The sequence below is a fragment of the Vespula pensylvanica genome, chromosome 6 (genome assembly GCF_014466175.1).
Source record: "Vespula pensylvanica isolate Volc-1 chromosome 6, ASM1446617v1, whole genome shotgun sequence".
Taxonomy (NCBI): Eukaryota; Metazoa; Arthropoda; class Insecta; order Hymenoptera; family Vespidae; genus Vespula; species Vespula pensylvanica.
In genome coordinates, this window is record NC_057690.1 from 7,327,173 (window position 1) to 7,343,761 (window position 16,589).

Here is a 16,589-nt window from a genome sequence, read left to right on the forward strand (position 1 = left end):
ACGTAATTCCGTTACATCCTTGACCACATTTTCCTTGCGATCTTCGAGCCACGACCTTAAATCTTCTAGAAACTATCAGAATTCTCTTCTACGTGAACGGTACTCGTTAAAAATGATACCATAGATTCTACTTTGCAAAAAAGTTAGATACTTTTAATCATCAACGAAATAATAATCTTCATCGATGTTGGTCTTTCAAGTAATTAAATGAATAAAAACGATTCAAACATTTCAACGAATTCATTAATTATCTGAAAACAGAAAAATCCATGAAACGATATATATATATATATATATATATATACACACACATCTCTTATTCATAATTTTAATCTCGTACAAATTTATGAAAATGATTTCAATGTTAGAAACGATTCATTACATCGACTCATACATCGCTTATAAACGATAAAGAGAAGGGTTTACGGATAGATGTGCACGTAGATGAAGCGAATAGATAACTAGATACCCGTAAACACGACGCTAGATACGTATACGTATGCATCTACATATAAGATGTATGTATATGTATATGTTGGAAGGACATGCCTTCGGCGTGGCTCGACCAAAGTTATTACAAGGCGGATCCTGCGGGTGGGAAATGTCACGCGACTGGTCGCTTTGACATTCCTCCACATCGTAATGTCATCTTGTAGACATTTCTGTTGTCCTCTCATCATACACGATCTTCGCCATCGATCGATGGAACATTTTTAATCTGGCTAATTGGTCAAAAATTACGATTAGAAATAATTTCAATCTTAATTAAATTAATCGATCGATAAATTGCTAATCCTAATCCAGAGTACTTATATAAATACTATTTTAACAATGAGTACGATACAAGTTTTAATACAATTCAACTTTCTCATCTGACGAAAAAAGATTAATCTGAAAATCTGTAAAACGATCGATTTCATATGGGACGACTTTTTTGTGATCGTTTTATTTTTTCACGATCTCGGAATGGATTTCGATCTAATGTTTCACAGACGGGAAAAAGATTCGGAATCACGTTACGAGTTGTACGTGAATAATCCCCTCGCAGAATGAATATTGCCGAAAAATTGAAATCGGATGGAAGTCCCTACATCCTTCTATATACTTTTTTATTTGCCGGAACGAACGAAATTCTCCGCTTTCGCGAGAGCTAAAAATACATTAATCGTTGAAACGCCATCCGATTCGAATCGTTTTCGTTCTTTTTTTTTTTTTTCGAAGCAGTAGCAGTTTCAAAAAGAAAAAAAAAATTGGAAGGAAAAAATGGTTAAGGCTGTTCATCATGTTTTATAATGGTTTATGCTATGAATACAGCAGCAATGAATCAAGGCGTATCGATTTTAATAAATAAGGTCTGATTTTAAAGATGAAAGTTTAACTATTTCAGAACACAGCAAATAAAAGTATTACAAAAAAATATATATTATTATAAATCAAAATATCATATTTATTACATTCTTTATTTCCATTTGTGACTTTATTTTTCAAAATAAAAAATGCGAAGTTTAATTTTACTTTGTAATAGATTATCTGTTAAAATTATTATCTGCTGCACCATTCTTTCGATTATCCACAAACTAAGATATATAATAATTATTATTAATAATTATTATCTTAGTTTATATGTTAATATTATTAGATGATATGATAGGAGACAATTAAGAGTAAATGCATAAAAATGTCTATGTGTCGTTCAAAATGTATTATCATAATTTAGTATATTACAACAGTATGGCATTATAAATGGAATCGATACACTTTGCATAGTCAAAACTCGACATTTCGACAAAAAGGCAGTAATCATTTTCTTTGCAAAGAGCTCTATGAAAAGAGCTTTTTCTTTTCAGGTTTATTAAGGTTGTGGCTTTCCTTCCATATTTTAGAATCAAGAACAGTTCTAATTCTTCGCCATTAATCGTTGTAATATGCTAAATTCTTCTATTACAATATTACATATAATAATATTACACTTTTTAAATGATGGACGTTTTTGAATGATGGATATTTTAAGCTGAGACTCTTTTCTTATTCGCGCATAAAAAATGCCCGAAACCAATGGTTAGGACACGAAGAAAAAAGGGGCTATTATGCAGAAGAAGCCCTCACAAACTAAGGCTCAAGAGGGCAACTGTAGACTATTAATAATAATATACGATTAGAATCATTATCAGATCACGCATTTCTTAACAACTACATCAACCGTCGGTATTATATTTGATATGATATAAATAGCTACATTTATATTGTAAAGCATTCTTCTAATCAACTTTTAATTTTAATATTTACGACTATTATGGACCAATAAAAAATCGTTGAAATTGACTATAATTTACAGAATATGATTAGTTATAATACATATTAGTGGTTTCTTTTAAATAATATATAAGTTTTAGCAAATATTATAAAAAATATATATTTGTTTCTTACTATATGGCATCCGTAAAGATGCTTGCACTTTCTATTATTGTGTCACCTATCTCTATACACTTTTCTTTAGTCTTTTTACTATCCTATTTCATTTGGAACTGTCTACTTCATGACTGATCGATTTTTCTTTCTGCAAGGTCCTTCGTATAGCCTTTTGGTAGGGGTTCTTTCTTTCAGAAGTATAGAACGTGATTGATTTATATTGATTTCATTTGGACTTTCGTTATTATCAGTATTTATCAGTTTCTACGCTCGTATGCACTCGCCTCTACAAACATTTATTTTACTTTGTTCTTTAAACGCATCAATTACGTTTAATTATAAAACATTATTAATTCTATCAAGCAAAATTTCTATAGCGGAAATCGCCCCAACGACAAATATTTAATGAACTTAATGATTACTTAAACAGTATTTGCATATACTTAAGGTTTTATTGAAAAGAAACATTTCCTTCTTTTCTATTAAAAACTATTATCGTAATTTTATTAAATCACAAATTTTGAGCGTTTTCAGACCGCCGATCATCGATCATCAAAAATTCTTTTCTCTTTTTCGAATAGGTAGATATATACTCCCTATACAATCGCTTTTTTGCATTTTTTCTTAAAAAGCATTTAACATAATTAATTTACTTAAAATTTTAAATAATTATAATATAAAAGTAGTGTCATGCCATTATCTCCACATGCAGCAAACTCCATGTGATGAAATCTGAAAATGGTTGCATATTTCAGTGTGTATCCAAAATCTTTTCTTTTTAATTTTAACTAAACATTAAAATATTTACATTTTACATTGCTAATCATACTTTCATAGATAAATAGATTAGACAGAATTCTAAAATAGTTTTATGACTATTGCGCACGGAAATATGCAACCCTTTATATACAACTCAGTCGATAATAATGTTTGCAAATGTTATCTATTGGTAAGAAAATTTTTTAAACACGCAATGATAAATAACATATTCATACAAATGCATAAAACTAACAATACAACACATATATAATGCTTATAATACACATATAATAATACGAACAGTCTAAAAAAAATTGTCTTATTTATTACCATCTAACATGAAGGGTTGCATATGTCCAGGAGCAATATTGATTATTCTTATAAATAATTACGTATATAATTGTGGAAAATCCATAAATAAACATAATTAAATAATAAATAAGGGCATCTATTTATTATTATAAATCATAATGAAAAAAAAACTTCTATTATCGTTATCATCTGATGAACTATCACTACTGCCAATGGAAAGTAATCGAATGTAAAAGCACTCAACAGAAAATCTTTTAACAAGCATGGAAAAGTCGTCGATTAAAGGACAACGGATATTTTTCTATCTTTCTCTCTCTCTCTCTCTCTCTCTCTCTCTCTCTCTCTTTCTCTCTGTCTCTCTCTCTCTAAAATCCTCTGTTTCTCGTTTCTCACGTTTAACGTCCATTGTTCCTATTTACTTAATGAACATACTAGAATGACCATAGCTTATCGTGGCCAAAGGAGGCGTATTTCTGCAACGAGTTAACGCGCGAACGTATTCTCCGTGACACTAAAGGAGAGAAAGGGCTATACGGATGAAACAGGCCACTAATTAGCAAAGCTCGAGATGACAGTGGGAACCTTCCTGAGCGCGTTTACGCACGTAGTAGTTGGCAACTGGCGTGTATCAAAGGTCGAATAGGGCCGGATGGGTTGATGTTCGTCGGATACGACGGCAAGTAGCCAAACTTCCTACTCCGAAATCGCATTAACCTGAATAACGAAGATAGAAATAGAGTTAGCTAAATAGATGAAGGGAACTAGAGAAAAAACTTAACAATACAACTAAACGTCTTATTGTCTTCTGTTTATTATATATTATCCCTAATAAATCATCCTGTATAAGATTCAACCGCTCGGACCAGACATCAATATCACTAAAGGTGATTTAATTCCAATATGACGTCCTTAACCGTACTCTGTTTTCCTTCTTCAATAAGCTATGAATAGCTTCAACCTCAGAGTTGCATCCTAATACAAAATCGATCTCAAGAAGTTTTTTCGTTGATAGTATGTACTTTTTCTATACTTACTGTGTGAACGAATGCATGGCACAAAAAAATGTATGTGGAATTTATTCACTCCGTTTTTTCATTATATCCTTGCCACTTATCTTATATATTTATAATATTTATCTTCCCTTAGAAGAAATAACATTTTAGAGTGAATTTCAAATACAGTATTTGTATTACCTGGAATTATTATAAATTACTACAAGTTTATTAAAAAGCAAACTATTCATGATGATATACGTTTTTTTATCAATTCACAATAATGTCTCATATTCATACTTTCGTTAATGTTCATTCTTATGATTTCGAAATAACATCTTCTATACAGTACAAGTATTGCGATTATACAATAATGCAACTATCGTTCATTTTAAGAAAAAAATAAAATCTCCAAGAAGCATTACAGTTTTTACAAATACATGATTCTTTTAACCAGTTATTTATATTATAAATACAAAATGACGTATGAGATGTTAGAAATTTGTTTGGCCGGAATCGTTAGACTTTGAAGATATTCTCTTTTTAAATTAAAAAGTAAAGAATTCGAAATGGAGAAAATCGCGAAGGCAGATGGATTTCTCCACGCGATCCACGTGCCGTGGCTAAGGCTAACCGAGCTTTAATTGCAGCGAATCGCCGTAATTACAGAATGCTTGCGCAAGCTCTTTTTCACCCTGCTCAACTACGTGGTGCGCAAGTTCCGTGCAACGGTGAACGCAACCCCCTAAAAGAAAGAGAGAGAGAGAGAGAAAGAGAGAGAAATGGTATGATGAAGGGCGTTCACCCTTTTCGTTCTTGATCCGAACGAAGCGAGTGGAACTCTAACAAAACGAATCTCGATTGCTTGGCGCTTTTATTCGACTGAACAAAAGTTGTGAGAGGGATAACAATGTACTACGAACTAGTACTACTCTAGAAACTAAACCAAAAAATCAATCATTTTGAAATAAACTAAATTAAGTTAGATGAAATTTTGATGTTAAATGTCGATGAATAAAATTCCAATAAATCGACTTACATTAGAAGTATATTTTTTGTTAATTATCTTTATTATATCTCGTTAAAATATTATCGTTTTATCGCACTTCCCACGGTTACTATTTTTTGTTGCTTCGAAAAAAAATCCTGCTGAATGGCACGCCCATTCATGGAGATTTATGAGATATTTTGGTATCTACGTATTGCATACTTTATACGTAATCCAATGGCATTGACGTAACAGTTTTACGTTTACGCTAATAGTTTATCGAGCGTAACATATCTATACTTAGCATTCTACTTCGGTCTTATCATAGATTTATCCGATCTACGTTCTCTTTGCGTTATAAAAAGAAATGAATCTAGAATTCTGTAAAAACGAATTTAACGTCAAAACTATCATTGAAGATTATATTATCAGAATATAATATCATTGGAAATTAATTTACAAGATTAATTCGATAAAAACTTAAATACAGATTACATATGTACATACAATGAGATTTATAAGGAGAATATAATGAGAGATTTGGAAAAAAGCAAAATATACATTTTACCTTTAATATCATTTGCGTTTAATAACTCCCACTACAAAGCACTTTATACATATTCAAAATACATATACCAGCATAATTATTTTACGAATGCCAATCCATCCTCCATCGAGTACCTTACAGATCTTGATGTTTTTACTCATTTTGAAAATCTGTACTCCTGCGCCAAGTTTTCTATAACAATATAGATAATATTTAATATTCTAAATAAATATAAAGATGATATAATATCAAAAAAATATATAATGTAAAAGTCAAATAGACATTCTGAAATATATTCATTTTATCAAATGAATCGTCATTCACAATTGTATTTATACATAGATAGATTATAAAGAACTCACGTAATTACGAAGCTGCTGTCTAGTTTGCGACAAACGTTCAACATTTACATTTTCGGCATCGTTTTTCAAAACTTGAGGATTTCTGTTCCCGTTCGAATCAATAGTTTCGTTTCGTGAGATCGTACTACCGGCATTCAAAACAGTTAATTCCTGCTCACCAGGATTCACTGTGACTACGTTCGCGTAAACTTCGGCTGACTCGTCATTTTTCCAAACTTGAAGAAGTGTTTCGGTATTATAAAACGGATAGACAGCGTAAACGAACGTCAAGGGTAACGAATTAGATTGTTCGAGTGACGTAGACTCGCATGATGCTCCAAAAACGAGAACAAACAGACAAAATGCTACCTACATTAAAAATAAATTTCCCTAAATTATACCATTCCAATATCAAGCAAAAATACAAAAATACAACTTACGATCACCTGGGTATTCATCTTGCTGATACTACTTCCCATAAACTAACTTTCAACAGAATTATTTCCATTATATACTATGCTGACTGTTAAGGAATGCTGACTAGAAACTCACTCAGGTGGATTATCTTTATCAAGTTACAATGCCAGCGACCAAAGCTCCTTCCAAGGATTATATCATTTTTAAGTACTACCAAAGAAATTCATCTATATCCGTTATTAAATGCACAATATAACAATGAAGGAATTAAAGTGTATAATGGCACAAAAATTATATTTATAAATATTAATTTATTGCCAATTAAAATGCGCATAAAAATAACTTTATATATATGTGTGTGTATATATATAAGTATAATCATCAAGTTTCTTATAGTTTATAATAATAATTTATCTTTCGACAACTTCTAGAGGTATTACATTACATCCCAGTAGACCTTTGCCATCCCAAGGACGTGGTATTAAAGTCAGGGCCAAGATACTTGATCCACGCTTAAGTTTTATATCCAAAGACTTATACCTACTGTGTTCTACTAATGTCGCGATATCCTTTAACGTCTTGAAATTTCCATAATTAATAGAGCCAAATTCTATGATCAGATCGTCGACTTGAATTCCCTATAATGAAAGAACATGTCACCTACCATTTTTATGCTGAATCTAATTAATAATTCTAATTGTTTATGTAATAATATTGAATGGTTATATTAATGTAATTAATTTTGTTTTTTATAAAAAGATAGTCAAGTTTTTTTCTTTAAAGTGTCACCATTGTACTCACTGCTACTTCGGCTGGAGAAGAAGGTGACACCACATTTACTCTCAGAAAAGGTTCTGTTGAAAACGGTTCTTCAATATCGCTGGTTGTTGCTATAGCCTCTTGTATTTGATTCCCAGAAAGAGAATGTACTTTATGTAAACCTTCTTCTATCTTCTTCATCAATGCTTTGTGATCATTTGTAAGACCTAACACGAATTCAAGATAATAATGTATAAAAATAATAAAATTGTAAAATTTATTATAATTTTCAATACTTGACATACATATTATCCGATGCCTTGTATGTCTAACTTGATATACATCAATATCCTGTCTTGGATACCCCTCAGAATCCACCAGAGGATCATCCATACCCACATGGTTCTAAAGTGTATAATTAATTCATTTAGGAATATGACAGATCATCCTACTTGAAGTACAAGTTTTTTTTCACACAAAAATATTATCATTGAGAGTTATTATATAAAATAATATGTTTAATGATACATACGCTATCTAATACATCTTTTAGCGCGCGTATATCCGATTCAATTTTATCTTTATCTTTCATAAGCCGAAGAACCTCATCTTTTGCTTCTTGAAGTTCCATATCGACCACCATTTTTCTTTTTCTTTTGTTTTCATCTGCGCTGTAATTATCAACCGTCGGCAAACGTTTGTGCGCATGTCCATTTAAAATATTCCCAGTTTAACAAAATTGTAAGGGACTTTTTAGAAATATTTAAAAAATATCCTCGATTTTGCACATTTTTGCTTATAATTAACAATATTAATATATGATGCTATTTCTAAGATAAAAAGTTAAAAAATATAATTTGATAAACACGGCAAATTTTTAAATAACTAAAACATAATCTTCCCATTAACATTTCGAATATATTGAAAAATTTTTTTAAATATTTATCCATGTTATAAATTGCGATAAAATATTTTTTTGTTATATATAAACTATAATAGATATTCCTACTGAGATATAAAACAATAGAGTAATACTTATTGTCTTTTAATAAGTACATTTTATTTTTACACTTAATATCTAGTGATTCAATCCAAACATAAAAATATCTAAAACATTTACATATATTGTATATTTTATACCATGTATACCTTTAAGACATTTGTAGCCTTAGAAACAATGTCTTCAAAAACCTTGCTTCATATACAACAGTTCGTATTCCTTGAGGTGATTCTGTTAGAATATCTTGCATATCAAATGGTTGTTCTATTACAGTAGGTATATCTCGTCCATAAACTAAACAATAATTATAAAAAAAATGGTTCGTACAATAGGTTATATATGTATAGATGTCACATCATATATAGATACGTTTATAATTAAATATAATTTTTATATAAAAAATGAAGCTCGAACCTTCACAATGTTCCAGAAACTGAATACATTCTTGTAAAGTGGAATCTTTTAAAACTACTAATTGTTTAGCTAATTGTTCTAGGAGAGAGAGAAAACATCTTTTTGCATAGAACCAAGTATCTGTTCCTAGTTTCTTATTATAAGGTTCTAAACTTTTCATCACTCTAGATATGCCAAATTCGTAGTTGCCTTTCGAACAATATAAAGTTCCAATCACCAAATTTACAATACATAAGTGAAATAACTTTTTATCTTGATCTTCAAACGATACTGCCTCTTCTTCTTTTTCAATTTTCTTCATTAGTTCTTCAGCATCTGCATTTTGAGATGTCATAATGTAACTTACGCACAAATTTGCCAATACTATAGCGCTTGTATCTAAAATCTATAAAATGAAATAGAAATCTTATTATATTGCCATGTGGAGAAGTAGTTTATTTTAAAAGGCACAAACATTATCATATTTTTTTCTGACAATCGGTTCATAAAAACCTGTTGCTTCCTTAAATTTATTTTCTTGCATAAACAAAGTATGCGCTACGTTTAACTTCCATATATCATGCTCGTTACAAAATTCAACACTCTTCCTAAAAATTTTTTCTACTTGTATATAATTCTCTCTGTCCCAATATATTTTAGCCTGTGCCATTAGAACAGGTACATATCTGTCTAAAGCTTCTTCATAATCAGTTACAGCTTTTTTAACAGCACTATCGTCATGATTCAATCTTGCTTCTTGAACCTGTTTAGTTGCCTTTCGCAATGTTTCAGTATGTTTATTTGCAAGATCATCAAATTTGCGATATGCTTCTTCAGGCGAAGTTTGTTGTGTAATTAATGCATCCAGGAAATCATATAAATACTAAAATTTGACAAAAAATTCAATCATATGATAAATAAACCCCTTTTTTACGATATGTATAAATATAAAAATAGATAAAAAAAAAAAAAATGTATTGAATACTAGCCAGCACGAAGTGGGTACCACAATTTATTGATACGGCACTTTACTTCTATGTTGTGATAAATCCTAACCTATACTTCTTGTTATTTATCGATTTGACACGGGTCAAAATAGTACGTTAAGACACGTCAAACTGTTCAAAGAAAATATAACATAGAAGCACATATAGAAATATGGTAAATTGTGAAGTAAATCAAATATTTCTTGGCGAAGTCGCTGCCGTTCAAAATTACGGTGCCTTCGTCAGAATACCTGGATGTTCGCAACAAGGATTGATACATAGATCACAGGTATAAATTTTAATATCAGATATTCTAATATATTATGATATAAGTAAAATTGTAATAATAAAAACTTTGTCAGGTTAGTTCGTCCCACGTCGACGATGTTACAGAAGTTTTACAAAAAGGAGAAAGAGTATGGTGTAAAGTTATCTCAGTGAACGACGATGGTAAAATTGGATTATCCATGAAATATGTTAACCAAGGAAATGGTACTGACTTGGATCCTAATGGAATCGAATTGCAAAGAGATATGCAAAAGAAAAAAACCTATGTTCCACAACAACGAAAAACTATTCAGTTAGAAGCTGTTTTTAACACAACATGTACAAAGTGTGGGACGCATGGACATTTGGCCAAAGATTGTTTTGTGCCACCTAATGGAAAGAAATATGAGTTAATACCAGAAGTAGAAGATGTATCTTCTACTCCAAAGACACAGGACGAGCAAAAAGATAAGAAGATAGAAAAAACAGAAAAAGCAGAAAAGATAGAAAAGATAGAGAAGAAACATAAAACAAAAAAGTCAAAGAAAAGAAAGAAATCAAAGAAAAGTAAACAGCATACTGATGATAGTAGCTCTGATAATGAACAAACAACAAAGAAAAGTAAGAAGAAGAGATCCAAAGATCATAAGCAAAAGAAAAAAAAGCGTAACAGCAGTACCAGTGATACAGATTCTAGTGATAGTTCTAGTCAGGATGTTAAAAGTTATAAACGAAAGCACTTGGAAAGAACTGAAGTTCGAGCAAAAAAGTGCAAACATTCAAAGGAAAAGCATACGAATTAAATCTGTCTTATTTGAAAGCTTATTACATTAAGATTTTTGTAGTATATAGATGTGATAGTTATTGTCATTATTATTACAAAGATCATGAAACTATAAATATTACAATAAAGATGTACAATAATATTATAACTTACCGGTGTCAAATATTTGTACGTTAAATGTACATTTTCAGCTAAAACATCTGCTGCTAAATCATAATATTGATATTTACAATATAGCAACAGTACATTAGCAAATGTTTCAGGTGGAAAAGGATTCTGTTGTAATAAGAACTGTAATTTTTCGAATCCTTCGCTCGGCTTTGTATCCATATTTAATAATGCTTGATTATGTAACGTAACGGCGTCTAATTCTTCTTCAGAACGCGGAGGCATATCCGTCAATGCTTCCTTAGCAGCTTCGTCTTAAAATCAAAGCATAATAAGAACAATTCTTACCATTTAATTACATATTATTTAACGATTAATTTTGTGCAATTACAATTTTGCAACTGATATTCTATAGCAGCTTTAAGATTAAAAGCTTCCGTTAAAGCTGTTTCATGGAGAGTAAGTGTGTTTCCAACACTACGGACTTCAATACCTTCTGTTGCCATACCTACACCTAGTTCTGGATGTTCTCTTATTCCTTGCTCAATAATATCAGCTATGGAAAAAAGTGCAATTGTAGATTGCATAAATGCAATTGTAGGCATTTTATTAACTACATGTAGTTTATCATAATTTGATAATTTAAAGTGAACAATTTACCAATATGTTTTAAAGAGGCAGCATATTCTTTTAGTTTGAAATAAGAGAGAGCTACATTATAAGACAAATGTGGTTTAAATCCTGTAATTTGTAAAGCATTTGAGAATTTTTTTAAAGCTTGTTCGTATTCCTCTTCCTGGAAGAAAAACGAAATATGTCTGTAGAATTTTATTTCTGTTTTATATTTTAGAATTATACCTTGTATAATAGACATCCCAAGTTTACTTCCGTATCCACATCATCGAGTGGACATTGATCTACAAGATTTTTTGCAGCTACCATATCTTCTTGACCATACTTTATTGCTGCTTGTAACTTCTTTACTTTATATTCTAAATTACTTGAATCAATAATAGTCAAAGAAACTGCCCAAGCCTCTTGATACATACAGGCTTGATGCAAAGACTGAGCATGATACAGCTTATATATATTTTCTTCCGGACAAATTTGAACCAACTTTTCATAACAGGTAGCTGCTGCCGCAAAGTCTTGCATATAAAAATGACAATGAGCAAGAAGCGATAAACAAGGTCTGGACTGCAAAAAGTCATATACACGCATAAAACTATTTATTTATAGCGGATAACAAAAGATACATATATAAGTCAGTAGGTCATACATCAGGATGAGACTCGAACAGAGTCGTCAACACTTTGATTGTGTCTGCATACCGCTGTTCCTTGATCTACAATTTTAATTATATTTTTAACGATTACTTCTAGTCTATTAATCATGCAGAAATAAGAAAGTCAAGTAAAAACTTTTAGAACATAGAACAGGATTCAAAAGAAATCTACCATAGAATAAATCGTTTTCGTATAATCTCCGTCTTTAATATATACATTTTGTATAAAAGTATTCATCTGAAATATTTTAAGTAAAAATTATGACACTGAACACGTAGCAATTCGAAACGTTAATACGTAGAACGATCGTGTCACGTGCATTGTTTTGACGGACATAGATCGCGTCGTTATAGTAACACAAATTATCGCCCCCGTATCATCGAGTAAGTTATTTCTCATACTACAACGCAATGTGCTATATACATATATAATGCGTATATAAACATATACATATACATATATATACACGTAATACATATACATATACACACGTCGGTAGTCAATAATAGCCTACAAGTCAATTTCTACCACCAAAAGAATGTTCCATATTTATCGATCTTGTTCTATCACGTATAGAAAAAAGTATAATTGCGTATTAGAAATATTCATGCGATTACTTGAAACATAAGAATCAATCAAAGAAGACCATATATCAAGTAATGGACCTGATGAATTTTCAAAGTCGACGACAGTCACGTAATTCTTCTCTATTTGCGTAAATATTGATTTTTTACTACGAATAATCGTTACTAAGATAATTGGAAGTCATACTTCTCTAAAGAGCCAAAACAATCTTACTCATCCGCATAGAAATGTGTCATGCTTTGTGTCAATACATAAAGTTTTGGTAACAAACAAACATATTTTTCTACATATACGTAAACAAAATAATATAAGAGAAATCGAAACTTCTCCTATTATAGTAAGCTCTATCGTATTGACTGCTGACGTAAATACGTATTTGTTAACAATCGATAGATGAGATGAATCATACCAAAAGAAATGATCTGTTTAAAGCTATTTTTCGTTAAATCAAAATGGATCCAAAAATGGACGAATCGATAAACACATATAATTTTCGAAACGTTCGTGTAACGATATTTATAATAAACACGTTAAATATAAAACTTAACGATGCTTTTTTTCGTAAAAATGATATAATAAACACATATAAATAAAATATCGTTAAAAATTGACGTCGAAGGAGAAAAACGGAAAAGCAGAAAAACGCACTCTGATTCGCAGACAAGTTAGCAAGTAGCGCACTCTTGTGGGAGATCACAAAGATAAAGAATACGGGTTGAGTGAGCGGCGAGCGAGCGAAATGCATCCGAATTTTTGCGAGGAATTTCCGAGCGACAGTATTTGGAGAAACGTGGAGCGTATACACGCTCGTAAGAGAGTCTCAAAAAGATTCGTGCGAAGGACGCTGTTCTTTGTTCTTCAATGATCGTCGGAGAAAAATATTATTGGTTTTTGATCCAACTTGCTCGTTCGGTGGGAGTGTCGCGAATTCGTTTACACGAACATACGGATTTATATGTGTGCATAAAAAAAGTAAACGTGTATAGTACGTCGGTTTAGTGTAGCGGCGTCCTTGTCTGTCTCTCTTCCTCACCTCTCCCTAGGATTCTTCTGCCGATCACGGATATCTCTCTTTTTCTACTGTTTCTCTTTCTTTCTTCTTCCTTCCGTTCTTTTACTCCCTCTCCTCTTTACCTCTCCCCTCTCTTTGTGTTTCTCCTTCTCTCTAAGGTACGCGAGTACTGCGGTATTCCGATAGCGCGCGCGTTATTCTTCACGCGGCGGAGGAGAGACGGGTGTGCGTGTAATTTCCCACGTCGGAGAAATGTCGTCGGTAGTAGCGGCACTCGTGGCGACGAAATAAACGGTGAAAGATGTCCGGACCGATGGTCAGTCGTTCGCAAACAGGTGACAGCGTCGATATTAGATCTTCGATACACACGATACGTTGTGTCCTTTGCGAAAAGACCGACAAGCTGTTGAGGTGTTCGCGTTGCAAATCCGTTTTCTATTGTACAAAAGAACACCAGAAGCGTGATTGGAAACGTCACAAAGAATTTTGTGGAATTCGAGCTCCGTGGCCAAATGATTCTTCGCTCGTTGTTCTATCCACAAACGATACAGATAGGAATCGTACTTCTGCTGTGACCGCCGATCATACCTCTTCGAGAAAACGATACACGCAGAACACACGGCCACTTTCTAACCTAACCGACCAACTTCAACTAACCAGCAAAGTCTTTGCTGAGCATGTCGGTGATCACTCCGTACGAGGAAAGAGCGACGACAAGGATTTCTCACGTTCTTATCCTTTGAAGCTGATCCGAGGTATGATATCACTATCTTCTTTTCTTCTTTCTTATTTCATTTTTTCATTTCTAGATTAATTTTATAATAGAATATATATCCGGCTTTAACGCTCTATCGGATTTAATCCTAATGAATAAGTAAACAAAAATAATTTCGAATCGTATTTAAATCTCGATTGATTTATTACTTTACCTTTCTTCTACTTATTTTTTCTTTTTTTTTTTTTTTTTTGCATTATTTCCTACGTATTTTGAGAGATTTCATTTTTAAATTTTAAATTTGCCTTACTTACCTGAAATTTAATGCAAATGTTATTTACTTTTGGAGGATATCTTCTTTTTTTCTAATGCAACATTTTTTTTTGTTTACAGATTCTAATAACCGATCCGAGAACTTAGTTTATCCAAAATACGAAGATCAAAATTTTAAGAAAAAACAAAACGGAGACGAATTGAGGAGCAGGTTGATTGTCAAAGCTGATGGTTGGACTTCTCCTATAACTTATGAAGGTAGTTCGGAAGATACAATTTTGGGAGCTAGAGCGGAATTATTGAATCCTGCTTTAGAAAGTTCTACAATTCTTGATAATTTAGAAGATTCGGAATCAGATATGCCGACACAACATCATAATGGCATGAAAAATTTCCCAGATGTTCAACTTCGCGAAGAAGATCTTTTACCCCCGTTTTTGCATAGAAATAAGAACAATTTAGAAGAACTAATAGATGAGATTTGTAGAAATGTGATCAGAGACATGAACGAATATGGTGTGTGCGTGGTAGACAATTTTCTGGGTGCCGATAAGGGCCTTGCGGTGCTAAAAGAAGTTTTAAATATGTACAGTGCTGGATTATTTAAGGATGGACAATTGGTTTCCAATAAGGCTAGTGCAAACGACTTAAAAACAATTAGAGGTGATCAGATAACATGGCTGGATGGAAAAGAAAAGCCGTGTCAAAATATTGGCATGCTTATATCTCAAGTTGATGCTATTATCATGAGGGCAAACAAAATGCATGATAATGGAAAGATGGGAAGCTATACGATCAATGGCAGAACAAAGGTAAGTAAAAGAGACAATTTCGTAAAAATTTCTATCTTTATTCACTAAAATGTCGTACGATAATTTTGGTTAATGACTACTTTGTAATTTGATATTTTTCGTTTTGTTAAATTATTTTTCTGTTTTTCCTTTAAATAAGAAAACTATGTCTTTTTATCGTTACATATAAAACGATACGATTTCGAGACTTTGTAACCTTAATCATTATTTCTATAAAAAAAAATTAACATTATCGTACTATTATTCGTATCGATAGAATCGATATCTCGAATAATCTCTCTAGATTGGATTTACCAAATGTTCTACCATTTTGTTATTAAAGCGACATAGTTATTAAGATGAAAGAAAGTATTTCTTCTTCGTGCGATAATATCGACTATTCGTTAAAACTAATATAAAATGTTTCAATAACAATCGCACAAACAAATGAAAGGGTGCCGTAGTAAGAGTGCGTGTATTCTTTCTCTACTATGGTCGGTGCGATCGAATATCAGTTGTAAAATTAGCCGAACCGTTTCGCATGAGCTTTTCCAGTCTGTGATTATTTACACCGTTGATTACACAGTAGAAATAGGTTAACAAAGAAAGAATGTTAAATATAACGTCTTTCATATTCGTCGAGTGATCGGTATGAATTTTTATATTTGCCCAATAAAGTTACAATATTTATTACGTACATTGTGCTCGATTTTATAAAATCCATTTAAAAATATTTACATTTCAATTACAACTAAGCGATCTTGAAATCGAAGAAAAAGAGGTTGTTGATCGTATAAAGATACACATGAGAGAGAGGGGGGGGAGAGAGAGAGAGAGAGAGAAGAAAGGAGAATGGGTAGGAAGG

General features: G+C 31.8%; 4 protein-coding genes across 9 annotated transcripts in view; 2 read left to right on the top strand and 2 right to left on the bottom strand.

Moving 5' to 3' along the window:
* Positions 1-6,580: 6,580 nt before the first annotated feature.
* Positions 6,581-8,189, bottom strand: LOC122630107 (26S proteasome non-ATPase regulatory subunit 9). 2 transcript variants are annotated; one of them, XM_043814209.1, is made up of 5 exons: positions 8,057-8,189; positions 7,830-7,929; positions 7,567-7,751; positions 6,795-7,403; positions 6,581-6,717 (listed from the first exon to the last, which is right to left on the bottom strand). In XM_043814209.1, the coding sequence occupies exons 1-4, from the start codon at positions 8,165-8,167 to the stop codon at positions 7,176-7,178; spliced, it is 624 nt and encodes a 207-aa protein (XP_043670144.1). In that variant the 5' UTR covers positions 8,168-8,189; the 3' UTR covers positions 6,581-6,717; positions 6,795-7,175. The 2 variants fall into 2 exon arrangements, with proteins under 2 accessions (XP_043670144.1, XP_043670145.1); XM_043814210.1 differs by having other exon boundaries at positions 6,789-7,403.
* On the bottom strand, positions 8,066-13,322 carry LOC122630097 (tetratricopeptide repeat protein 30A). Of its 4 annotated transcripts, none has more exons than XM_043814189.1 (10): positions 12,520-13,322; positions 12,342-12,407; positions 11,921-12,259; positions 11,723-11,858; positions 11,454-11,618; positions 11,108-11,376; positions 9,393-9,800; positions 8,939-9,323; positions 8,674-8,818; positions 8,066-8,195 (listed from the first exon to the last, which is right to left on the bottom strand). In XM_043814189.1, exons 1-9 carry the CDS (start codon positions 12,583-12,585, stop codon positions 8,676-8,678), a joined length of 1,977 nt encoding a protein of 658 aa, XP_043670124.1. In that variant the 5' UTR covers positions 12,586-13,322; the 3' UTR covers positions 8,066-8,195; positions 8,674-8,675. The 4 variants fall into 4 exon arrangements, with proteins under 4 accessions (XP_043670124.1, XP_043670125.1, XP_043670123.1 ...); XM_043814190.1 differs by lacking the exon at positions 8,066-8,195 and adding an exon at positions 8,336-8,354; XM_043814188.1 differs by lacking the exon at positions 8,066-8,195 and having other exon boundaries at positions 8,563-8,818.
* LOC122630106 (nucleolar protein of 40 kDa-like) lies at positions 9,792-11,102 on the top strand. The gene is made up of 2 exons (XM_043814208.1): positions 9,792-10,192; positions 10,266-11,102. The coding sequence occupies exons 1-2, from the start codon at positions 10,076-10,078 to the stop codon at positions 10,971-10,973; spliced, it is 825 nt and encodes a 274-aa protein (XP_043670143.1). The 5' UTR covers positions 9,792-10,075; the 3' UTR covers positions 10,974-11,102.
* A 924-nt stretch (positions 13,323-14,246) lies between the features above and the next one.
* Positions 14,247-16,589, top strand: part of LOC122630101 (egl nine homolog 1) — an 11,351-nt gene continuing 9,008 nt past the window's right edge. For both annotated transcript variants that reach the window (XM_043814199.1, XM_043814200.1), the window contains exons 1-2: positions 14,247-14,700; positions 15,054-15,745. In XM_043814199.1, the coding sequence (XP_043670134.1) occupies positions 14,247-14,700; positions 15,054-15,745 (1,146 nt within the window). The remainder of the gene's footprint in view (positions 14,701-15,053; positions 15,746-16,589) is intronic.

Coding starts and splice junctions, on each gene's coding strand:
- LOC122630107 (XM_043814209.1), bottom strand. CDS start 8,167: ATGGTGGTCGATATGGAACTTCAAGAAGCAAAAGATGAGGTTCTTCGG. Junction 7,930..8,056: donor TAAAAGATGTATTAGATAGC/GTATGTATCATT, acceptor TATACACTTTAG/AACCATGTGGGTATGGATGA. Junction 7,752..7,829: donor TACAAGGCATCGGATAATAT/GTATGTCAAGTA, acceptor AATTCGTGTTAG/GTCTTACAAATGATCACAAA.
- LOC122630106 (XM_043814208.1), top strand. CDS start 10,076: ATGGTAAATTGTGAAGTAAATCAAATATTTCTTGGCGAAGTCGCTGCC. Junction 10,193..10,265: donor GATTGATACATAGATCACAG/GTATAAATTTTA, acceptor AAACTTTGTCAG/GTTAGTTCGTCCCACGTCGA.
- LOC122630097 (XM_043814189.1), bottom strand. CDS start 12,585: ATGAATACTTTTATACAAAATGTATATATTAAAGACGGAGATTATACG. Junction 12,408..12,519: donor CGAAAACGATTTATTCTATG/GTAGATTTCTTT, acceptor TTAAAATTGTAG/ATCAAGGAACAGCGGTATGC. Junction 12,260..12,341: donor TGTTCGAGTCTCATCCTGAT/GTATGACCTACT, acceptor GACTTTTTGCAG/TCCAGACCTTGTTTATCGCT.